The 25648-nt window shown below is 42.4% G+C and overlaps 3 protein-coding genes across 11 annotated transcripts in view; 2 read left to right on the forward strand and 1 right to left on the reverse strand.

Moving 5' to 3' along the window:
- The window catches only part of LOC125771143 (phosphatase and actin regulator 4), a 51110-nt gene extending 43793 nt beyond the window's left edge, over positions 1-7317 (forward strand). Inside the window, exons 6-8 of the mRNA XM_049441517.1 lie at positions 6031-6380; positions 6459-6735; positions 6802-7317. Coding sequence (XP_049297474.1) covers positions 6031-6380; positions 6459-6735; positions 6802-6817 — 643 coding nt within the window. The 3' untranslated portion in view covers positions 6818-7317. The remainder of the gene's footprint in view (positions 1-6030; positions 6381-6458; positions 6736-6801) is intronic.
- Positions 1-25648, reverse strand: part of LOC125771157 (protein yellow-like) — a 486298-nt gene that overhangs the window by 256100 nt on the left and 204550 nt on the right. Inside the window, exon 1 of one of the 4 annotated variants that reach the window (XM_049441540.1) lies at positions 15860-15863. The exons of the other annotated variants lie outside the window; for them this stretch is intronic. The gene's annotated coding sequence lies outside the window, so the exon portion shown is untranslated. Of the gene's footprint in view, positions 1-15859; positions 15864-25648 lie in introns of those variants that run through there. 4 annotated transcript variants of the gene reach the window in all.
- LOC125771126 (lethal(3)malignant brain tumor-like protein 3) lies at positions 13111-25195 on the forward strand. 6 transcript variants are annotated; one of them, XM_049441452.1, is made up of 7 exons: positions 13111-13742; positions 13879-14371; positions 19332-22700; positions 22766-22991; positions 23063-23386; positions 23462-23633; positions 23731-25195. In XM_049441452.1, the coding sequence occupies exons 2-7, from the start codon at positions 13925-13927 to the stop codon at positions 24455-24457; spliced, it is 5265 nt and encodes a 1754-aa protein (XP_049297409.1). In that variant the 5' UTR covers positions 13111-13742; positions 13879-13924; the 3' UTR covers positions 24458-25195. The 6 variants fall into 6 exon arrangements, with proteins under 6 accessions (XP_049297409.1, XP_049297410.1, XP_049297413.1 ...); XM_049441456.1 differs by lacking the exon at positions 13111-13742 and adding an exon at positions 15398-15587 and having other exon boundaries at positions 14280-14371; XM_049441453.1 differs by lacking the exon at positions 13111-13742 and having other exon boundaries at positions 13793-14371.

The raw sequence follows: 25648 nt of genomic DNA on the forward strand, positions 1-25648 counted from the left end.
TTAATTGGATTAGCATTCACGCTTGTCACGTCTAGCAAAGTGCAGCTTTTAGTTCGCTTCCCTTGCACATGGCCTTGACAGCAGGTGCGTGTGTCTCAGATCAACACAAGTGCACTAGTGGTGTCGCATTAAGGCACAATAAAAATAGTAGTAATCGTGTATATGCTGCTAGATGTTTGTGAGCTAATTGAAATAGCTGACAACCCACGCTCCTTCCAACCGGAATGGACGATTTATGTGCAAGTGGCACAATATATATTTATGTGAGGATATGTGAAGAGGACATAACAAAAGTCCCTTATGTCACTGTAGCACATAAAAGTAGCTCAAGAAGAAAGATTCGGGAAGAAAGATTCGGGAAGAAAGATACCCCAAAAATTCGTTCCAACAATCTTTTAATCCAAACAAGATTACCAAGACGTCGTTTGTGCCGGCAGCTAAAACTGAAATGATGGCAGAACTTCATTACTGTGACGTCCGGACAAGGTATATGCGGAAGATACGGCATCACAGTTTAAGCTTGACTAAGCATCCTTTAGATCGTCGGTAGATATATTGTTAAATATGTATGTCAACTGAAACTACTGGAGCTGTATAATGGTTCTTTTGATACAGTTGTTTTTGCTACCAAGCAAAAGGTTCAATATTGAGTTCGCTCAATAGTTATTTACCAACTTACCAACGACAGGGTGGTAAACAGTGTTTTCGCAAAGAAATACAAACTATTTGCTTGCAACACAAAACATCTCAACATTGTACAAAAGACGGTACGCACAAGGGAAAGTTTCTTCCAAAGCAAAGAAGCGTCACCATTTTAGGCAGACCCAGAACCCAGGATGGACACGTATAACAAATCACTCGAATTAATTTTCCCCATTTTCATCCAAGCGTTCAAAGAGCTTTTGCTGTGAAACATTGTTAAGGCTTTCTCGTGATGGTTTTGCTTTAATATTTAAGGGGAATTCATTCAATTCTAAACCCAAAAAACTTTCGTTGTCCATTTCCACAAGCCAAATGGTAAAAAGTTTCCACACAAGAACATAACTGACCTGTTGTCTCTTTGGTGGACAAATTGTGCTTTCTTATCCTTTTTAGCCCTTTCAAAACAAACGCTCGTTAGTTTCTGGTTGAACCCGTGTGTAAAGGACTTGTGCTTTTGTAAAGCCTTTCTTGGTTATGATTTAGGCAAGGGTTAGCGATGTCTTCTTCAAGAAGAAAAAAGACCATGACCGTCAGTTCTGCCTTTTATGATCCTATCAAGGGTGACAAATTTAAGGTGAAATAAATTTCAGGTGTTGCTGGTTGGGCTTTTGCTCATTGTCTCTTCACGTCAAGTACAAGGGATATCATCTTTCGGGTTGATGATCACTATCACACGCTTGTTTTATATCATTTTTTTAAGCAGTGGTACTGTTTTGAAATAGTGTTGTGCTTATTGAATCTTTTGAAAAGAGTCATTTATATGAATCTTTTGAAAAGAGTCATTTATATAAATCTTTTGAAAAGAGTCATTTATGTGAATCTTCACTGAAGAGTTAAGTCATGAGGTGACTCTCACAATATCAATTTTCATAAATTCAAGTGAATCTTCATCGATTCATTGATTCATCGATTCCTGATCATTCGCTGCCAAAAAACTTGGGGGAGGGGGAGGGTGAGGGGAATGATGGGAATGACTTATTCCAAAGTTGCCACACCGAGGGTGGAGGGGCAACCACATAAATAATCGGGCTGTTCCGAAACTGTAAGGAATCATAATTCATTGAGGATTCATGAATCTTCAGGAAAGAGATTCAGAGTCAGTTATTCAGTTCAAAGATTCGTTCAGATTCATGAATCTCAATGAGATTCACCCAACACTACTTTGAATATTGTGTTTTTTGGTATAAAACCTATCAAAAATGGTAGATTTGTTATTAAAAATTACAAGGATTGTTTGTAGGAAAACCAAACTAAAATGTATCCAGATATAAATGCGAAAGAAAATGTTTCACAATGCACCCTTCCTGTTCGTTACCGTTAAAAATGGTTAATTTAAATATTATCTGTAAAGGACTTAAAAATTCAAAACCCGAGGTGTAAAGGTGTGTTCGAATATCCTAACCTCAACCAAGGTTACTACCAATTTCTTCCTTAGCTGTATGGAATGAAAGAGTTTTTATTTAACTCGTTACAAGACTTCTAACTAACTAGAAACTTCTCATAATGAACCGTGTTGTTGCTAAACAATATTTATCATGTTCTGGTCCATCGTCCACTTTCGTAAACATAACAAGCATACTCAACACCACCAGCACCAGGATTTGCAGGTGATGAAAAACAAGCCACGATCCTTTCTTTCCAAACTCTTTTTAAGCAAGCAAAGATTACCAAGCGGTGTAGATGAAAAATAATTGGGAAGTGTGTTCGAGACTCGCAGAATAACGTTTTCGTACGTTTTTGCGGTAAGGAAATAAGCACGTTATGATTTATGCACGAACACACACACCGAGCGCTAATGATGGATCTTGTTGCGGCAAAGTAAAAAAAATATCATTTGAAAATAGAATCACGTGCGCAGCTCAACTTGCATTTTGTTTCGTTATTTAACATCGCACCAACGCCCCCTGCCATCGGTTTCTCCGGACACCGGTGGAAACTGTTGGATTATATTTCAGCCTACGTGTTTGTCTGTGTATCTGTGGTACAGAATGAAGCTTTCCTTTGAACATTTTTATCTACTTGCCGTTTGTTTGCAACACGTTTTTCTCCTAGTAGAGAAAGAGATAGTTTGAGGTGCAAAAGACGCATATTAATGCCATGTATCTTGCGTAGGCTGTATCTGATTTTGATGATGTACATAAATCTATAACGATACGTGTAGTAGCACTCTCCAAGAAGCCCAACCCAACTGGTTTTGGGGCCCAGATGCGATGGCGTAAAGTGTTAATTTCCTTCTACAAACGGCCTCAGGCCAACTAACACCATATCTTGCCACCTTGGGGGGAGGTGAATAAACAAAACACAAAGAAAGTCGACAGGAACGTACAGCTTTTGCTGTGTACGTTATCCGATCTGGTAAACGTTCGTAAATGTTCTTACTTGTGTGAGGCTCTGGTGCATGTCACTCCAAGGCATTCAATTTACACTTTGAACAGAACATATCCGGAAGGAATTGGTTGCGCTTTTCGCTGGCAAAGCGACATTGGTGTTGGGTAGCTAAAAATATTAAATTGTAACAACTTGATCGTACTACTGAGCATGATATTCTTCATTCATGAAGGAGTTTAATAATATTATACTTACTTTACTTTTTGCAACACTGTAACACATTTCTCTTCAGCATCATTTTCACATGCCGATAATGAATCTGGCGTTAGACAAAACCGCGCAAAGAGTCTTCATTATACCGCACAGTGGATTTAGTGTTCTCATGCGAATCCATCAAAAGTCCTGGAGGGCAGTGCATTGCACACATTGAGTAAAAAGAAAACCCAAGAACAAAAGTAAATCAACTCCATCAAACCATTGTTGGGAAGCATCGAATGGTTTTTACTGTTTAGTGTCTAAGGACCCTTTAAGGTTGTCCTATGTGAGTACCGTCGTTGCTCCGTGTACTATAACTACTGGTACGTGTTCCATTATATACATTATATGCTTCCTTAAGTCATTGCTTCCTTTTTCCTTTACCAGACGGATAGTAAACTTGATTACTTCTTCGTAAAATGCGACCGGAACGCGATTATGTCAACGTTACTAGACACGTGACATTAAGAACCTGTCAGACATTGGAGACTTACGCTGTCCAAGTGTCGTTAGCTGAAGCTTTAGTGTACGTCTGGTACTTGGGATATAAAAAAAATAAGTCCAAAGTTTGTTCCATTCTCATAAAAGTCATAAGGGAAAAAGTTAATCATTTCTTAATTTATAGTTGAAAGTTTCGAATTTCTCGATATTAAAGTAAACTCTTTTTAAAGTACACTCCCGACTGAGGTGTCACAATGTTTGCCGAGAATAAATTATCCCTATACTCAGCTTAATGTTTCGTAACGCTTGTACACATCAAACAATGAACCCTGCCGGTGTATACTCTAAACTCTATTACTACAATTAATTGAGGACCCCCCCAAAAGTAGAGAGATCTCGCATCATTCTCTTTCACTCTCGGGACTTTCCAAAGCTTATAGCAATGGTTCATAGTATGCCACTCTCCAACAAACCCCCTGGACGGATTAAAATTTGAATAATTAATCTCAACAAACTACCTCCAAACAAGTCGGTGTGGAATAAAACTATAAATGATACGAACATCAGTGCCCGTTGGGGGGCACTTGCATTAGAACGAGTGTAAAGGAATCGGGGCAAAGAGGGGAGTTATCGTTTCGTACATGCTCCATGATGGCAAGCGTATCTCGCTGGGGATGTAAATTAATGTTCATTCCCGTTTGTTAGTGTTCTCTTCCGATTTGGTTCCATCCTGTCAACTACACGCGCCCGGTACCCGTGCACTTCTGGGTGGGTGGGTTGCACTTCTGTCGAGTTGCAAAATTGATATCCGGCCACGCTTAGTCTGGTAACTCGTTCCGTTTGTTACCGGTTAGTCAACGATACCCTCGAACGAAAGCTCGTTTTTCTTCCCATTCTTCGTCAGTTGGGTTGTCTGCTAGAGGCGCATACATACGTCCTCAGTCGTTGGAAAACGATAACATTCTCCCACCCAAAAAAAACCCTCCCGTTGGGCGTCTACTTTTTGGGAAACCATTAGCGCGATGAAAGCGAAGGAAATCACACCACAAAAGCCACTATTATTTGTGCAAGTATATGATAAATTATTCCATTATAATGATAATGTCTTTGGACTTTTTACATCCTCCCATCCACACCGCATTTACACCTGTGTGCTTCCGGCTGCGGTGGTAAGGTATGTTGTGACATGAGGATCAGTAAAACGATGTGCTTCTTCGCGCCCTTTGCTAGTGAAGGATGCTCTTTTTGGAGGGAAAGCTTAAGAGATATTCCATTACTTACAACTTCAATGAGCATTTGTGTTCTTAAGCGCGCTGCCAAGAAAGCGACACTCCCAAAACCCTCCCTAAAAAGGGCCAAAGGATGTTAAAATTCATTCCATCGACAATGTCCGTTTGCCAACGTCCGCTCTCCTCCGAAAACGTTCCGAAAACATTCCTGGCGTGTATCTTTCACAGGCACACATTTGCAATTCGAAAAGGGATGTCTTCTTCTTCAATACCCCTTTTCGGACAACTTCTTGGTGGAATAAATTCTTGTCTAAGACACAGACGCCTCGTCACAGCAGAAAGCTTCAAGAGAGTTTTGTGTCTAGTACGGAACCAGTCATGCAAATTCAGCGTTGTTACTGATCTTTGTACGAATGATTAATTATCTACTTCTGCACGGTGTCCGAGCTAGGAAGGATGCCGTGAGATGTGAGAACAGTCGTGCCGAATGGCAGATGCTTTGTGTTTTCCAATACAATGCGCCCAAAAATTTCATCATTGTTAATTACGGCACAAAACGGCACAAAGGAAAACACAAATAGTTCGTAATCTTGAAGAAAAACAGATCGCATTTAAGGCAACATATAAAAGCTAATGGCAATTCACATTATAAATCCAGCAAACCGAAACACATTGCATGCGCTTCTAAAAGTTCTAAACTAGTTAAATAAGTACAAAATAACAAATCAATTTTGTTGAACATTTTGTTTGGTTATGTTTGGGTTTTTTTTGTTTTATATTTAATACTTTCCATTTAATACTACATCAGATATGGTTTGATTTCTTTTCCACACAATGGATATGCCTGTTATGTAAATTGTGTTATGATTTAAAGCATCCATTAATGTATCTTTTTCTGGAAACATACAATAACCAACGTGTAATCTTTTTGCCATTGACAGCAATAAAGCATCACACAGTTCCTTTCCCAATTTCTTCAATTCAGCAGATATTTGTTTAATGTAATGTAAATTAATTCAATTTCTTTGCTTTCCCCACAACCCTGTGCCTGTACTTCGCAATGGTCACTCTACAGTTCCCGACCGATGCGTTTCCAAATTGGCCTACCGAGCACGATGGAGAACAAGGAAAATGCTCGTCCGTTCGTGATCCGCGAGACTGGCGATGATTGTGATCAGTCCGATGGGCCAATCTGTTACCGCGACGAAGATGCGGACCGTGCGGCTAAAATTGCACGCAAGGAAAGCCTCTCGATAAAGCTAGCGCTAAGACCGGACCGGCAGGAACTGATCAACCGGAACATTCTACAGCTGCAATCGGACAACGAGAAGCAAGAATCGAAGGAAGCGATCGGTGCCCGGCTAATCCGCCGGCTGTCAATGCGCCCCACAGCGGAAGAACTGGTCGAGCGTAACATTCTCAAAAGTAAGTAAAATCGAGCCGGGAAAATCTGGGAAATGTTCCGAAAAGTGCTAACCTGTGAAAAACTTATTATCCTGCTAGCTCAATCACCGGCGGAGGAGAAGAAACAAAAGGAGGAAAAGAAACGCTATCTGCTGCGGAAGCTCAGTTTCCGGCCGACAGTCGATGAGCTGAAGGAGAAGAAAATTATTCGCTTCAATGATTACATTGAGGTGACGCAGGCCCACGATTACGACCGGCGGGCAGACAAACCGTGGACACGCTTGACACCGAAAGACAAGGCCGCCATCCGTAAGGAATTGAACGAGTTCAAAAGCTCCGAAATGGCCGTGCACGAAGGTAGTCGACATCTTACCAGGTAGGTTGTGTTGAGCTTGCGGCGCAAACGAGTATGGACATTAAACATTTTATTTCTCATTTCTAGGTTTCATAGGCCATGACAACTGCAAGGAAGGGCCGAACAGTGCAAGCAATTTGCCATTCATTACGTTTTACATTTCTCATTAGAAATTACTACCATGCAGCGGCTGACCGTGTACATATGAGCAGTGCAGTATACAGCTAATCCAGCGATCTTGTCGTCGATAAGCAACACTGGCCTACCACATCGGTTGGGGGGTTTTTTTTTTTTGGACAAACAGAGGACAATATCCGGCAGATGGTAACGAATGCAACCATTTTTTGTTTGTGTCGCCTGCAAACACTCGATTAACGATTAACATCCAGCAGTGGCAATGCAGAGCAAACCTTGCTAGAGAGTGTTTTCCGCTTTACAACTATTGAAAGCTGGCTGTCCTCCCCCATAGGGGGGACGTATCCTCAAGCAAGGCCTGTACTGGTTAATTAGTATTTCCCACCACACGTCGTCAACTTTTAGATTCCAACATCCAAACATTTCCAATCCGGTATCCCGACCAATGCCAATTGATTCCTCGACGGCCATTTGAGCGGGATGAACAACAACAGGGGGCGACGAAGAGTATAATTTTATCATCCGAACACCTGATTGACGCTCTACTTACACAGCGGTAGTTCCGAAGTTCGAGTTCGATTGTATGCGCGCCCGTGACAAATTCCTCCGCGTAGAGAAAGGCTACTCAACTACGACTGTTCGACTGTCACAGTTCGTTTGCGTGTTGTTTTGTATTTTGTAATGTAAAGCCATGAGTTCTTGCGGCAGCCATAATGTATCAACATACCTGGGTAAAGATCATACAAAGATCACATACACACATACACACACACGTCTGAACGCGAGATGCTGAACTGCATAGATGTGCAATTAATAGCTTCTAAAACACTGAAATGCTAAGTAAATTTCAATCAAATTCATTTGCAAATTCCGTTGTACAACAAAGCAAAAAAAAGAAAGAAAGATACAAACAGCGCAAGAAAGCGTTACGGTTGCGCGTAGTAAATGTGTAGCAAACAACAAAAAGCATGGCGCATGTCACACAACACGTGAAACAACATCCAGCGTAAAATGGAAACAAAAGGAAACAAAACAAAATCCACAATTTGGGAAGAAACAAAAAAACAAAATGGCAAGATAAAATTGTTTTGTGAAGTAGAAAACAAAAAAAAACATAAATGAGAATAATCATACTGTGATAATGTTGATGACGTTATTAGAATGTTACCGACAAGGTGGAAATGAGCATGAAATGTATGTAAAGAGAGAGAGAGAGAGAGAGAGAGAGCGAAAGAGGGAAAGGGAGGGGAAGAGGGGATGGACACATTTTGGAACATGTGGAAGAATGGAATGTAGTTGCGAAGATGAGTTTAGCTATTCGGTACTAGAGACGTTTGCAAAGGAACAAAAAAATGCGAATAAACGATGAGAGGAACACAATAGAAGCGAGAAACCCTAACATCACATCTGGTGATGATGCTGTGTTTGGTGATGCGTGTTTAGAACGGAATGACGAATGGAAACACATTTAGGTATGCTCACCAGGTTGAGCACATATGGCAGTAATCACAGCTTAATGTGAGTTTTTAGCAATATATAGGCACCGGACAATGTATATGGCACAGCAAATGTGTGGGACAGGCAGTAGGGGCAGCAGCAGCAGCAGCAGCAGCAACAGGCAAGGGGAAAATCCATCAAATCCAGTGAAGATTCGGGAGCCAAATACACATCTGGACTGCAAATCGTCTTGGTGGAAAAGATAGAGAGAAAAGTTGTATTTTGCAATAGAAAACTTATGTTGATATATTACACGGTGCAGTAAGGGCAGATATTCCATACAATATCCTGCTTGCAGGATCTTCAGGACACCTGCACTCAGATACAAAAGAAAGGGGAAAGTATCCTTCGTCTGTTGATGAATGTTGGCCATTGCCAAATTGGTGATAGTGCTGCATATGAGTAATACTACTGCTACTACTACTACTACTACTACTGCTATTACTACTATCGCTAACACAACCACCAGATACCAGAGCAAACAAAAAAAACACACAGACAAAAGAAACGAATTCATTACATTGTACATATCCTGCGAATGCAGCGGACGGCAGCAAGAGTTTTGATCCTCGGGTGCGAACGTATTATAAATCCGGAAGGATATGCGCATATTATTAGCATGCACGAAGCAACGAGCGATGAAGAATCGGTGTTTAAACTTAGAACAAAAAACCTTTACCCATAGAAGAACTTGGAATCGAATGCTTGGAAAGCTCCTTCACATCACGCCGAACGCGTGATAGACGACAATGTAAATCCATTGTAGCATTCAAATTTGAACAAAACACTTATAGAAAGAGAGAGAGTAAGAGAGAAAGAGAATGATTAAAAATGTTTACGCGATAACCTTAACATGGAGGGAAAAAATAAAATGGAGAAAGAATAGATGTCAAACGAAAGAAGGATAAAAACAACGAGACAACTAAGGGGGAAAAAAGTGGTAAGTGACCAGAAGAATAGGACATTTTGATAATAAAGATATATTCATCTTCTCTGAGAGAGCTGATAAGCAACTGTTTACTTCAGTAATCAAAAACAAAAGTCTTCAACAGTCGGAGTGAGAGAAAGTACATGAACGTGTAAACAACATCTGTCCACGACAGATACTAAGAGTTGGTAATTAGTAATTGAAAAAAACAAAAAAAAAACAAACACAAGTGAAACGAACGAACTGCAAATTTCGGCTGATAACAAGAACTAAAATGACATACGGGAAACAGAAAGCGAAAAGCAATTGCAAAGCGATGTGTAAGATACGAACATTCGACAACAGATATTGTCCTCAAACCTAGTAGAACCGTTTTTCTCCTGAGTTGCGGTTGGAAGCAACTAAAACGATGAGTTCGACAACGATAACTGGGCTTTTGCGGGGAGGGAATGGCGGAACCACACACAAAAAATAAAGCATTAACTAAACCATAACCATAATCAAGCATTAAAAGGCATTTTGGGTGAGCCAAAAACAAAAAAAAAAAGATATTTGTAGCAAAAACGGTGTGCATTCATAGTGCATCAAGATATCTCCAGAACACAACACACACACATACAACTCGGCGGCCCACGGCCCATAACAAACGTGAATGTTGGAACCGTGCCGGTAGATGGCTCTCGCTTGGACTGAGTAACGTTCTTTGGGCGGCCACAATATTATTTCTGTTTTTATCAATTTTGTGGCTCTTGAGGGGTTTTTTTTTCTTTTTGGGGCACGAACCGGAAATTTGCACTTAAAGATGGAAAGTTCCAAAAAAAGGGTTCCCATAGTGTCGTGCTAAATGTTCGGCCTAACTCTCACACACATACGTAGGTTCGTTGTTGCACGCTAAACATGATGCAAAAGATAAGAAATCCTACCGAAAGCTTCCTATTGATTGATTGGCCTGATAGGTTATGAAATACTTGTGCTTCGAGGCACAATCATTTTCAATTCTGCCCCTTTGTGTGGTCAGGATCCTGATCCTGTTCTTTTTTCTAAATTGCAATGGGAAATGTTTTCCTACAAACCCAAACGAACGTGGCGGCCATTCACGCCAACTGAAATGATCTTTGGATACTTCTTTCCGTGCTCGAAGCGTAAACAAAACCTTCCAAAATCGATTACCCAGCACACCCTCACCCAACCACACACAAAAAAGGAAACATCCAAATTGCATAACCAAGTGAAGGGAGAAGATGAAATATGAATTATGAATAAAAGAAAAATTTCAATGCAGAAGTAACGGAATAGAAACAACGTTAGGTTTTAAGTGTAATACGTATAAATATATATATGAATATATATATTAATATCGATTAATAAAACAGCAAGAAACGTTGAAGTGACAAAAGTGGAAACCGACGAGTGAAGGCAAAAAAGGGGATTAGTATAGCAGGGAAGGGAAGAAGAATGTGTTTGTAGCAAAAAATAGGGGCGGTTACGGTAAACCGTTGACAAAAAACAAGGACGCGACGTGTGTCCGGAGCGAAACAAATCAATAATTTGTTAAGACAAACAAACAAACAACAAAAGAACACAAAACAAGTAACGACAAATAAAAGAAGAAAAAACGATAAGAAAGGTGTATCTTTTACTGAAAGCGATTGTGATTTGTGGGATTTGTGGTAAGTATCTCCCTGTGTTCTGCATTGCCCTCGCATTCCGATATCGGCTCTTTTGGTGGCTCTTTGCAGACTGCTTTAACCATAGATAGGTTATCAACTAACTGTTCAATAGAAATACAATGGAGCACTGATTATCCGGGTACCTTTTATCCGGTTGTCTCATTATCCGTGCAGCTTCTGACATGACAGCTTCATATCGAATCCAGCCATGTTTTTTTTAATGCATGAGATCTGAGGTGCGTTTATACTCGTGCGTACTTTCCAAGGAACAGGACGTACGCATATGTGTATACTGTGTATAAGAGTAATAGATATCTGGAAAAAATACCATATTTTCATTGGCTCAGACTCCTATAGATTTCAACTCTGCAAAATCGTATGCTGATATGAGTTGTTAGAATTCGTGGACAGCAAGGACAGCTACTTAATCGTAGGAAAAAAGAGAGCAAATATTAAAATGTATTATATAAACGCATACCTGTCAACCAAACCTTATGAACCTTTTATCCGTGTTGTTCGATTATCCGGCCACCATTGAATCCCAACATGCCCGGATAATCGGTGCTCCGCTGTAGTCCCAAGGAGACTTGTTACGGGCCAATGGGGTCAGTGAGAGTGGAGCTTGTAAGATATACGTCAGGGGTAATAGTAAATCCCGTCTATACCGTTCCCCAGAATACAGGTTTTTCTATATCCTTCATAGAAAAATGCAGGACAGTCATACATGGCAGTCCAAGACATCCTCAAGAGACATCCTGAAGAGAATGATTAACAAGTCGAGACATTTAAAGTAAACTCCCGAAGGGCGTTACTGTATCCAATGTAATCGATTTTTGGAATTTCTACAGTTAATATATTTTTGTCATTCAAATACACAATTATTGCGGATATTTTTTACGATCGATAAAATTAAACCGTTGAATACATAATTTTCAGATTTGAATCTTTCATTGTACTCGGTGAGGTGAAGCAAAACTTCAACCACGTGAACTCACTTGCTCGCTCACAATTTGACAGCTTCATCTCACCGCCATCTTGTCACTTTATTCACAGCAAATACGACGTCGCGTACTCATCGCCCGGGCAGCGTGAGTCGTCGTGAGAGCCTTGAGGCGGCAAGTGTGCATAAAGACGCTTTTAGTAAAACGATTGTAATACGCAAGGTCCCTTTAGGAGACCAGGTCGAATATTAGCGAGTTTTGCCAAAATTCTTCTTCAGATATTTTGACATAAGCGGGTGGGGGTCTTAGGTTTACAACACTGGTTTTATGTGTATAGTCAATGTGTCATAATGCATAACAAAATAATGATGGTAAAATATACATATTACTCAAATCATTGGTACGAAATTGTTATTATTTTATCGATGTAAAATTTGTTCGAAGCATGCAAATATTTAAACATGGATTTTAACTTCTCTCTATCTCTCTTTTTGCCTTAACGTCCTCTAAGGCCAGCCAGCCATTTCTGACTTATTAAACTTATTTTTACCACGTAGTCGGATAATCAGTCCTTGCTACGTTTCGGATTAGATGTAAACTTATTTTACTTTAATTGATGCATGCACAGGGGGTGCAGTAGAAAGCTTCTTTTCCAGATGGGGTGTTACGCTATACCTGAAGATGTGATATGCGTTTTCTTTTTTATGCTGTATATGGCATTTATAGGTATACATGTTTGGAGCTTTCAAGAATAACTTTAACAAGATCAATCATATCAAACGTACCCTCCAGCCACCTTATCCCTTAAACATTTTTACCTAAAATGAAAATAGCGTTGCAATTCAAACAGTCGGTGTATCTTTGCTTAGGTATTTGGTATGCTGTCAAACGCCCCCACCCTTGTCAAACGATGTCTTCTTGTTTTACGTCTTCTTGAATGTCAAAATGCTCTACATTCCACCACCTGGTCTTTTTAAATAGCCTTGGTAATACGCTTCAATCTGTGAATATAACGTTAACGAGTGATTAGAACGACGCGATAGAATAGATTTGCAACGAAATCAAAGTGTAGTGAAGACATTTTATCATACTTTTGATAAAATAAATGTGGAATTTTGCAGTTTCGGCGTCTTTGTTGAGTTTAGTTATTTCTTCGGAAAAAGCATATTGAATTTTTCGTGCATAATAACGGTGCTACCCATTTACAGCAACTTCTCAGAAATAGGTTGCATTAAAACGCAAGTGCCGAATATATTAAGATTGGTTTTGTTGAAAACAAATAACGAATAAGTTAACACGATAGCATATTTGCATAGTTTTTTCTTTGCTACCTTGTACTACACTGGAAGGGAACGTCTTTTTCAAAATACAGACAAACAAAAAGCAAACTCCAAGGATTCTGAATTAGAAATTGTGAATTTTGCTGTGTGTACAGGTTGAAGGCGACACTGACACGTGCGGACGTGTTTGTTCTGGTTGTGAGAAAAAAAAACTTGTAACAAAAGCCAACAAAAACAACGTAAATTTTTCTGTGAATTGATTAATATGAAACAAAAGTTACGATTCGCACAACTGTTTAGTAGCACACACACGTGCGCATAAACATTTGTTCTACCCTTCGCACGCGGTCGTCATATTTTTCGAAATCGTATATCGTCCTGCGATTGCACGATATCACAAACACACTCAACCGCAAACGTCAAACTGTGTTGCTTGCGGTGTAAAAGCGCGCGTGAAGAGAGCGTACGAAAAGAGAGATAGAGCAAACTATACGTGTGTGCGTATGGTAAATGAATGCCAAAGCAGAAGAGAGAGAAGGAGAGAGAGAGAGTAAGATCTTTCAACTAAGTACAGCAGGTAAGAACAGCATGTATTGTACGGTACACCGCTGAACACATTTCATTGCCTGTGCCCCGTCGCAGCAGTGTGAATTTGTTGCCTATTTAAAAACGTAATTATTATATTTCGTTGTTTTGTTACAATTTCATTACAGTCTTTTAAGCAACAAGAAACATTACTCTTCACAGCTATTCACAAACATGGAGCCACCGTCGATGGGCAAGGCTTCGAAGCCAAACGTAACAGTCATCAAATCGATCATGATTCAACCACCGAATTGTGGTTCAAGATCGCAACAAAATGCGGGTGGACAACCGTCACTGATAAAACCAAACCCTACGAAAGGTTGGAAAAACTGTGGATTAATGCGTGGATCACGAATGTCGCTCGATTCGCGCGAATTATTAATCCGAGCTATGAAAACTAATCGTTCGCCTAGCGATGGCGCAGCCTCAAATATCCCTTCGCATCATGTAAAGCTAATGCCGGTTGACATCAACTCTATGCTTGACCAAAACGTGCAACTTACCATGCGGCATCTTCAATCGGCAGCCAAAGATCAGACGATCAAAGACCGTAGAAATTCGACATTTGAACAGAGAAAATATGATCTACGTCCCGATGTGAGCATCTTCAAAATTCCCCCGGTAAGTATATTCACACCTCTTTTTTGTGAATACGGATATTCCCTTTATTTTTATTGTTTTTCCCATATTTATTATCCTTTTTCGTGCTGTTTTTTTTCTTAATTTTCAACACGTAAACATTTTTTTTTTCGCGGAAACAAAATGTGCATTTTCACACACGGTTGTGTTCGAACGTGTGCGCCGCATTTCGTTGGGAGCGTGGAGAGCGCGAAACAACGTGTAATCGTACGTTTGCTGGTGTGTGCGTGTAATGTGTGGTAGCGGCGGTATGGACGCACTGACAGCAGCTGTCGCGAGCGTATCGCGCACTCTTTCCTTCGCCCGGCGCTGCATTGCGCTAAGGATGGGAAATGCTGACTGAAAACACGCAAAAACACGCACACACAAACACATAGAAAGACCGCCTTGAACAACCATTTAACAAACGGCAGTCAGCAGCAATAATCAGTGGAAAAGCAGTTCGGGTCTCTGATCAACGAGCGACTGATCGGATCGTTTGTGTGAAAAAGAAAAACCCTTCAGCAGCATAAACAAACACAGTGTAGCAAGAGGTAACCATCATCATCATCATAAAACAGTGTTGTTCCACGCGTGTTATCACACATTTTTCAATTGTTTTAAAACACGAAGTGGGGAACGTTCTTTGTATCTTCCACTCAGCAACACATGGTTGCGATGCCGTCGATAGAGTAGCGTGAGCAAAACGCAGCGGCTTCAGGGGCGGCATTTTACGTCAAAATTGTGTCGAATTGTGTGTCCTTTCCACGGTGAGACGGATTCCACGTCCAGTAGGTGATCGGATATTGGTGAATTTTTTGTATTCTGTGTGTCTCATTCCGTTTGATGCGCTATTGTTATTATTTGGGTGCTGTGTGTTGCAATTGTTTTTCGCCTGTGAGGGTACGTACTTTCATCGATACGGAGGCGCACAACTGTCAAAACGCTCGGTTGTTCGAATTGTTTCCATTCGTTATCAACTTGCTAACAAAAATTTATCATCTTTTTTTCCCTCCGGTAAAGCAATAGGCATGAGAAAGAGCAGCTACAATAACATATCACACGTACACGCACACACACACACACGGACACATTTGTGTCGCAACGCAGTACATCATCTAGTGTGCGAGAATGTGGCGAAGAAAATAACAAACAAATCCGAACAAATGTAGTGCATCGGTTAGCAGCAGTAGCAGCAGCAGCGTTACACACCAAAAAGGTTGCTTTAGCTTATCTTATGTGAAAAAGGCATTACAATGCTCTTCTCCCCGAATGGTGGTCATCGTTACCCGTTACACCCCCGGTTACCAATGAAAACACACGTCACGTTGTCAGCGCTATTTCAACCATCATCGTCTCAAAAAATGCTGCTCCCAATTCGCAATGAAAAACAAAGAAACAACTCAAGCAACTTTGATTGGGGGAAAGAAAAAAAACACAGTCGCGTGAGATATTGATAAACGGCAAAAATAATAGAATAACGTTAAGCACACACACACACACAGATGGCGAAAAATCCGTATCGGCAGCAGGTGTTGTGAATTCAATTGAATGTACGGCAGATAGAAATAAGATCTATTTGTGCATTCACAGATGCACTTTCTGAGGGAGGGAAACGAAGAAGCAGAAGAAGAAAAAGGCAAATCTTCGCAGCACAAAAGCAGCCATACAGTAACGCACACATCGCGCACACCGAAGCAATCGAAGCTTGCCCTTAACGTGTGTGAAAGAAAGTTTACTGAATTTCGTAATCCACAGTCAGTGTCGTGCGAATGCCAACAACAACAAGTGGCTCTGAATTGGTGACTTTCTTATGATGGTCGTCGTCGACGACAAGAAAAGGGAAAACATCTTTTAACGTGTTTGTAACGCTAAATAACGTTCATAACGCCTGGCGATCGTTTTTTTACGCATTTACGCAAAAAGGATAATACTCGGCAACACGTTGATCTCTCAACCCTTGACAGCGGTGGAATGCGTTGCCATTGGAAACGAGGCCCGTCCTTCAAAAAAACACACACACACACATTTGTTCCTTTTTGAAGGGTGCAAAAATATGTATAAAAATGGTAACTGATAAAACTGCATCCTTGGTGTATGCATTTGCTATATTTTAATAAGGTCACACAACTGCTCTGTGCACGCGGTGGATCCCTTTTACCGGACGCGTTGTGGATGTGTAACGCGCTTCACAAGCGCGTAACGTACCCAATACCGAATCAAACCCGACGAAGGTCGCTAGAGCGAGAGAGAAAGCACACAAACAGACGCAGCACGCGCGCCTCTAGCGTTCGCTCTCTCTCTTTTGCTCGCCCACTTTTTTGGGGCGGGAGGGCGCTCTTTTACCTTCGTCGAAAGCGAACGGTCCACGGGTACGTTTGTGTGTGCATGGACCGGGGGGCCAATGCGTACGTGTGTTTTCTGGTTTTCTGCTCTGGCAAGCAAAGTGTACTACACAGCACATACGCGTGGTCAAACGAAATCAGGTTCCCTTTCGCGCAAGGGTCTGTCGACGCTGTCGCGTGTGGTTGCCTTTTCTGTTTGCAGCAGTACGAGTTCTACTAGCACCGGAATCTGTGACTGAACAAAAGTGAAGCAAAAAATCGCACGAAACGTGACAAAAACCTTCCGCTGTGTAGTAGAATTGTACTTCCAGCAGGAAATCGTTCGATCCGTTTTTGGCTGGAATAGTTACGCTTTTAGGTTCATTAAAGAAAAGACCCTTTACTAAACGCTAAACGCCACCTGAGAAACATGGTTTGTCCTTCGGGATAAAATGTGAACGCGGAATTATTGGCCCCCCTGTTTTCCTGGTGGGGGAAAACGTAATGAAACGAAAAAACAGTACGACGAGTGTCTGCCTGCAACTGGTTTCATTTTCACCGAACGTGCACGTTACCCCCCCAATTGCACAACCTTGATAAGTGTGTGGCAATATTCAAGCATGGCCATCATCACCTCATCCAACAATCGTTAAAAATTCGGGTAAGTGTACTTTACCACTAAACCGTGTAATAATCCACATTTAATCACAATTTTTCTATTCTGTCACAGGACAAAACCCCCCCAGGCAGTCCGATTTTTTGGTGCCATTTTGCTGCTATCCCTGGGCTGAAAAAGGGAAAACAACCGTCAGCAAAGGCACACACATCTCGCACAAGCCACGTTTGACAAAGCAAAACGTTGCTGGTAACACTCAGTGTTCGGTCCGCAGTACCCAAAAAGATCGTTACCGCCAGCCACAACCTTCTTCCTTTCCTCGTTTGCGTGTGGTGGAAAATTGGTAAAATAATTTATGCGCCCTCTCTGCTTCATACGCAACCCGTTTATATATTGTACATAGAAGCAGTGCAAAATGAATGCAAGAAAAAAAAAGCGATATAATCTTCGCATCATCTTATCATTTCCGCAAAAACCGGCCGCACCCTCTCCCGACGTCCCACGCGGATTACGCGGCGTTAGCATCGCAAGAATCGATCCACGATCCGGTATCACTTTTATATGGAAGTTACACGAAATGCTTTTTGCTGCATGTTATCAGATGTTTAGGGATGATAGAGACACACAAGTGCTGAGAGCAATAAACTGCTGTGTTGTGAATTAAAGTGCGCCTAGTGTAGTGTTGTAGTCCGCATTCCATTCATGCACGAATTCGTGACGTGAAATAGTCACCGTGTGGCGTGGTTCAATCGTTCAAGTTAATATAAAAAAAACTGTGATGTGGTTCTGATTGTCATTTAATTCTAATAACACCGCGCGGTGAATGTGAATTTAAGAAATGTTTTTTTTTGGTTTTAGAAAGCTTCTAACATTCTTACCCGTAACGCATCTGTCAACAACAAACGTGTGTTTCGCGTTACCCATTTTTGGCAGTGTACGTAACTCATGTGATTCTTTCTAGTTTTGAAAGTTCGTGAAACACGCAGCAATACCTGGGTGGCGTATATGACGCATAATGTTTTTGGTGGATTCGTCATCCATACGCATTTTTGGTCCGTTTGGTCGCGGACCAGCCGCGGATCGGTTTTTGACCGTAATTTGACAGAACATGGCGGCATGTGATGCAGCCGGAAGAGTGTGAGTGGTGTGGATGCTGCGGCTGCGAATGATCTAACTTTGCGAGCTCTAAGGCAAACTAGCCTTGAAGATCAGTTTGGTGGTCAGGCCCTCACATCGGTTTGGGCTGAGATAACACATGAAAATTACATCGAATAAACAAATGTCACAACTCGTGCTGTGCGTGACTTGACCAGCGAACATTATTGAGAGCAATAGTGACAGTGTTGTCAGCATGGTTACGGAAAAGTATTATAATATTTTAAATGTTTGTGTGATTCGTTCTTAAAAAATGAAGCAAACAGTGTCACGGTGCTGTAGAATCGCGGCGACAAGGTAATGGAATCGTACGGCAAATTTGTGACCGTCTCTTCTTTGTCTTTCGTACGCATTTCAGCTCTACGTAGCGTAGTGACAATTGTTCATTGTGCCCTGATTACAACAATAACAGCTGAGAAACCGTTTTCAAAGCAAATACAGTTCCAATGTGTAAAGTATATGTCACATGGCATATACGCACATTAGGCTGGCTCTCTCTTTCTAGCTGCACTTTGTGTGTGTGTATATGTGTTAGTACGATGCACCGATAGTGCATCAAACCACCAACACTGTCGATAATATTGTGTCCAAAATGCATATATAACACGCGTAAGGGCTACTAAACAGGTGAAATATCCTACCGAACCGTAAAAGAAGATTTAATTCCTGTAGCAGCCGTCTATTATTGTATTGTTTATGTGACACGTGGTACCAGAAGGATAACACAAAAAAGCAATATGTATAGGAGAATAATAAAAAAAGAAACGCAAAAGCTGAATTGTTGAAAGAATGTTGAAAAGTATACGGAACAATAGTAAAAGCATTTTAAAACATGACTAATTCTGGTGTTTTTTCCCCCCTATTGCAGGTTCGTGATACCACTGTGCAGGTTCCAAAAGCGAGCGCGATGTCTTACCAGCAGGTGAAAAACGTTCAGTCGACAATCGTGAAACCAAATCCTGCACCACCGGGTTTACCGATCACCAACACAACCGTATTAATGCCACCGACCGGCGGCGCGTCCAGCACGATTAATGATTTGAAGTTTTTTGCTGGCACAACACCGACAACAGCGACGTCCGGCGGTTTGAGGATGTATCGTCCAATTGCACCGAAACCGGCAGGAACTGCTGGATCATCGATACTGCTATCGCCAACCGTCACTATTAGTCCAACGGCTGCTGCAATGGTTACGGACGGTGGAATGAATGCTGCGAGCGGAGGAATCATTTCGAACGGCGTTGTACCGTCGTCAATGGTGATGCAAACGGTTTTACCATCGCATTTGCAACCGACCAACCACCAACAGCTGGAACAACCACAACAGTCACAGCCACTGTACGCTGGTGCGTCCAAACTCGTGCTACCGTTCGGTACGACTATCAAGGTAACGCCACCGGGGATGCTTAATCAGCAGCCACCACTAGCAGCGCAGTCCAATGTCAACCCACAGCTACTCCATCAGCCACTCGTGCATACACCGACCGTACCGGTACTGCAGTCGCTCGGTACGATTTCCATCCCAAAACCACCACACCAACAGCATCCGCAGAAGTTGGTATTAAACGCAAGGCTTCCAATCGCTGCTACGTCAGCAGGCACGATCGTTCCGACGAATATACCTCCGTTGTATGTGCCCCCGAATAAGGCAACACTTGTGGCAACCGTTGCCAGCAAGCTTGATGGTGAAACACGCCGGATAATGGTTACGACGGGACCGGTCACCAACAACAGCATCATCAAGCGCCGTGTATCGTTGGCACCCGCCACTACGGTGGAACAGCAGGAGCTAAGGAAACCTATTAAAGCATTTCCAATCCCTGTGCTGAGTCCGTTTAAAGCACAAAATATCGTACAGCAACAGCAGCAGCAGCATTTGGAGCAGAATATCATTTCGGAGCAAAACAAAGATCCGGTGCCGGTTCCACTTCCTTCAAATGCTCCTCACTTTGTCGAACAGTGTGGCCAAAGGGCAAATGTGAATTTATCGCTCGAGTTAGAAAATGAACCAGCAGCTGCTGTTGCTCCCGGTACCGATGACGACGAGTTGTCGAACGATGATGGTCCCATGCTGGTGATGGATCTTGGTGAAACTAATGCGCCGGAGGTGAAACAGGGCGAGAAAAATATGCCATTCGGCGCGGGCATGAAACGGGCGGCCATTATTGCACAAGCAAACGGGGAAAATTTGGTAGAAGTTGATAATGATCATGACCTAAATGATCGTGCACCGCTGGATGAGCAATCGAATTTCTCCAACTTTGAAGGTTTACTATCGGAAAGGAATGTTTCTTCCCAACCGGAAGTAAGTAAAACACCGGAAAAGGCACCACAGGAACCTGGTGCAACCGGTTCTACCAGTACGAATGTAAGCCCCCGTTTACAGAAGCGTTCCTCTTCCGAACATCAACCGTCGAAGGTAAAACTGTGCTTTTCTGCCATTCCGCAGAAAAATCCAAATCGTCGCCGTTTTTCGGAGTTTGCTTTGGTACGACAACCACCGACCGGTGTTACTATTCCGTTCACAAACGAACATTACTATATACCGCTCGTTGCCAATCCACGCAAGATGGATCCAATTTCGCTGCTAATGAAAAATGAATCCAACATTAAATCCGCTGTTGCTGTGGAGCAAAATAAATCGGAACATTTAGTACCGCCAGCGCCACAACCATCTTCATCATCATCATCAGCACAGAACGTTTCGTTGCTGTGCAATGAAACGATTGATGTACCGAAACAGATTGAAGAAATGCTAACGAAACGGCCCCTTGTTCCGAAGCAAATCAAAACGGTGAACGAGGGTGGAAATGAGCTGTTCCAGGAATTAGTCTCCTTAGAGGAAATTAGCCGCGCAAAAAAGCAACGTTTGGCAAAGGAAAATAGTGTTGAGCGTAGTACCAACAGTCGATCGACATCGATGTCCTCCGACAGTAATGTGCCGGCGGGTAAGCACGCACCAAACACTCCGCTATCGGAATCGATTAAGAAAAGTACATCGGGATCGCGCGGTAGTGGTAAAAAGTCGTCTGCAGCATCGAATCAAATCACACCATCCGAATCTTCGGCAAGTCTTCTCGATGAGGGAGGCGTCGTATACGATACGTCGACCGTTGCCGATCATCTGCGCTGGTACGATGGTATCGGGTACCTTAGCGAAAGCAAGATGCATTTCGAATTCAACAAGTTTGGCATTGTGCAACCACTTTCCGACGAAGCGTACGATCGCCATTGCCAAACGGACGTGTATCGTGATATGCAGCTGAGGATTAGCGAACGGCCGCTACGGACGAACGAAAGGAACGCTCGCGAGGCGCATGATTTGTACAAGTGTGAGGTATGCCAGAAAAGTGGCTGTGCGGCTGAATTTGTAACACCGGATTACTGTAGCATCAGCTGTGTGCAGGCCAGCAGCAAACACGTTTTGCGCGATTACATCCTAAATTCTACGCACGCCCTGCAACAGGCGAATGGTTTGCTGAAGGAAAACCATTGCTTTGGTGGATCGGTGAATCGAAAAGTTCCTGTCAAGGCAGGACAGAAGCAGAAGAATCAGCGGCCCAAAAAGAAGCAACAAACGGTGAAGCAAAACGTGAAGAAAGCTACACCATCCTCACTAACGACGGCCTCTTCCACTAGTGATGAAGATTCGATGAGCTCTCTGAGCCTTAATTCTAGTGCCTTCCTGAAACGGCAGGCTTTGCGAGAATTGATGCCGGCATCGCTCGACGACAGTCCACCTCCTGCGTCTGCGGCACGATCTTCCGGTGCTGCTGCCGGTGCCACTGCATCCCCTGCCATCGATGGCGGTGAGGAAACAGAGTTCAACTGGAACCGTTATCTGAAAGTAATGAACGCCGAAGCGGCTCCGATCCATCTGTTTGGTCCCAATCCATTCCCATCGCTTGACACTGGGTCTAGCGCGAACAGGTTCCGCATCGGTATGAAGATGGAAGCGATTGATCCGGAGAATAATTCCCTATTTTGTGTCTGCACGGTGGCTGAGGTTCGTGGCTATCGTTTGAAGTTACACTTCGATGGCTATCCGAACGATTACGACTTCTGGGTGAACGCCAATTCCATAGACATCTTTCCACCCGGTTGGTGTCAGAAGACAAACCGTGTGCTGCAACCACCGGCCAGCTATATAGGGCAACCGTTCGATTGGGAAAGTTACCTGCAGGAAACGAACGGTCTCGTGCCAGAGAATGACATGTTTGTTCATCTGAATCGTAAGGTAAGATAAAATGCGCCCGAATGCGGGAGACCGTTTTTAATATATTGCCAATTTGTTAATTACAGAGCGATCGAAACAAGTTCGAAATAGGGATGGCAATAGAGGCGGATGATTTGAAAAAGTCGGGTAAAGTGTGTGTCGCTACGGTGGCGGACAAAATGGGCGATCGTATACTGATACACTTTGACGGTTGGGACAACCGGTACGACTATTGGGTGAGCATTCACTCCAACTACATTCATCCGGTTAACTGGCACAGGGAGAACAATGATAAAATTACTCCACCACCTGGTAAGTAGAATGTAGCTAGGACACCCCCCGTACAATGTAACTCACGGTTTAATACACTTTTACTCTTGCAGATTGGAACAAACCGTTCGATTGGGAAAAGTACATCCGTTACAAGTCACGGAACAATCTGGGGCCGAACAGTAAGGCGGAAAAGCCCTTGTTTAAGATACGCCCACCGATCTACTTCAAGCTGGGCCAACGGCTCGAGGTGGTAGACAGGAAGCAGAAAAAGTTGATTCGTCCTGCCAAGGTCGTTGCAATCGATGGTTACGAAGTGAGCCTTTGCTTTGAAGGTTGGCCACGGGAGTACGCTTTCTGGATTGAGGACGACAGTCCGGATTTGCATCCGATTAACTGGTGTGCCCGTACGAAGCATCCACTGGAACCGCCTCCAAGTATGTGTGAGATGGATGATTTAAAAACACAATTTTTATTTCTATTTTCTGATCGTTTTCTTCATTCGTTTGTAGATTGTCTACTGTCCACCGGTACGTTTGACGGTACGTGCGAGCTTAAGTTCTGCCTGAGCAGAGGCAATAGCAAGTTTTCGCAGAAAAAGTTCCACGACCGATCGTCCGAATGTCCGTACAGACGAACGAACTGGATGAGCGAAGATCGTAAACCGCTCCGTGTAAGCCATGAGTAAGTGGATTTTCTCCTCCTTTTTTCTCCCACAAATCATAAGCATAACGACATGCTAAACCCAAACCCCTTTTACTACCCCTTTTTCTTCTTGCAGCCAAGTGCAAACACATAACATAGAGAAACCTGGTGGAAATTCGCAAAATATGAAACAAATTAACGCCAGAAATATGCTTGACGTAAAGGCACCTCGGAAGAGTATGGCTGTAACTGCGCCTAATGCAAGCAAAGCATCGACAGCAAGAAGAAGGGCCAGCGTTACTTCCGTTACGCCTTCCCCCGTACCGACAAAGCGCATTAAGCAAGAGGTGGAAGAACCGCCTAGTACTGCTACCTCGACATCAACACCAACACCACCACCGTCCCGCGATCCTTCCAAGGAGCGTATAGTGCGGGTCAAGGAGACAGAAGATATGGCGACGGCCGCCAGTAATCATTCGACTCGCGCTACGAACGCGAACGAATCCATCCGTCTGGCACGTCCCGTCATTGAGGAGTACGGTCCACGGTTGATGCATTCGTACGAAATCTGGCAGCGGCATTCCCGCTATCTGGACGAATGCACCGAACAGACGGGTGTGTTGCGCAAAAATCCCTTACACTGGACCACGGATGAGATGGCACGCTACATAGAGCAGCTGCCCGGTTGTGCTGAGTATGCGAGCAAAATCCGGCACGAGGAAATCACTGGCCGATCGTTTCTTAGCTTTACACAGTCCGATCTAATAGATTATCTCGGCGTAAAGATAGGACCGGCCATTAAAATCTACAACCGTATCATACGCTTGCGCCAACTCGTTACTACTAAGTTCATTCAGTTGTAGATCGTAACCAACTGTCTGTCTCTCTCTCTCTCACTGGCTTTACTCATAAGTAAGTTTGTGTGATAACATTTTGCTAATTTTGTATTGTTTCTTTTCTTTATCATTTATTAGATATGTTAGAATTTAACGAAATCAAGCAACAAAAAAAGAGGGCCAATATATTCTCTCCCGTTACAGTTTCTTGCACGCGAAGGTGAAGTGCATTTGCAATAAGGTAGGAAGAATTTAGCTATCAATAGTTTGTGTTTTTTTTTTGCTAATTTAGTTCACTTTTTTTCAACACTTCTTTGCGTATAAGAATTGCATTATATTAACCATATCGCTTATTCGTCTGTTAAAATTACCCCGTTAGTAATTATCATGAAAGTGTGTAAGAATTTATCATTCTTGTTGGAGACGATGCTGTACATATTGATTACCGAGTCTGTGTCCAAACTCTAAATTTACCATTATTGCGGTAGACTATGTACAGACGTGTTCTTGTGTACATATCGTAACCGTGGACAACCTTGGCCGTCACACTACGGACGCAGGTTATGCTAGAATCTGTGAAATCTTTATCACCGATATGCTGAAACAAAAATAGTGAGAGAATTCAAGTCGATTTTAATTTAATCCAAAAACCAATTACGCTATTATGTATGTATTAGTTGCAACTAGAGTTAAGTGCTGAAATTGTAGTACATAAAAGATGAGTTATCAAAAATAAATTACTTTACGCTATAGATTTAAACAATAGGTTCTCGTGCATTTAGTCTAATTTCATTACTTGTGAAAAATGGGTTTAGCAATGGAATACCAATATTTCAAAGTAGTTTGAACTTCGGATCGAACTCTAAGCCTTGTTCGTACATGAGTAATTGGGCATTGGGCAGGGAAGTACTTTCTAATTGAGATTTTCCTTAATCTTCTTATGGAAATATTGAAATATCCGAAAATCGATAATCAACCATCGAAGTTTTAGCTATTCTCAGGAGATCTCGAACGCATCCAGGCAAAGACCGTCTTCGATGTTCATGATCGGTTGATTATTACAGTGGAGCGTCGATTATCCGGCTACCTTTTATCCGGCTGTCCCATTATCCGTGCAGCTCGGAATTGACATGTTTAATTGCAAAGCTGATCATGGCAAGAAATAAAAACCTCGATAGGGAATGATACAATTTGCTCAAGTTCGACCTAATAGAACAG

Source organism: Anopheles funestus, chromosome 3RL (assembly GCF_943734845.2).
Source record: "Anopheles funestus chromosome 3RL, idAnoFuneDA-416_04, whole genome shotgun sequence".
Lineage (NCBI taxonomy): Eukaryota > Metazoa > Arthropoda > Insecta > Diptera > Culicidae > Anopheles > Anopheles funestus.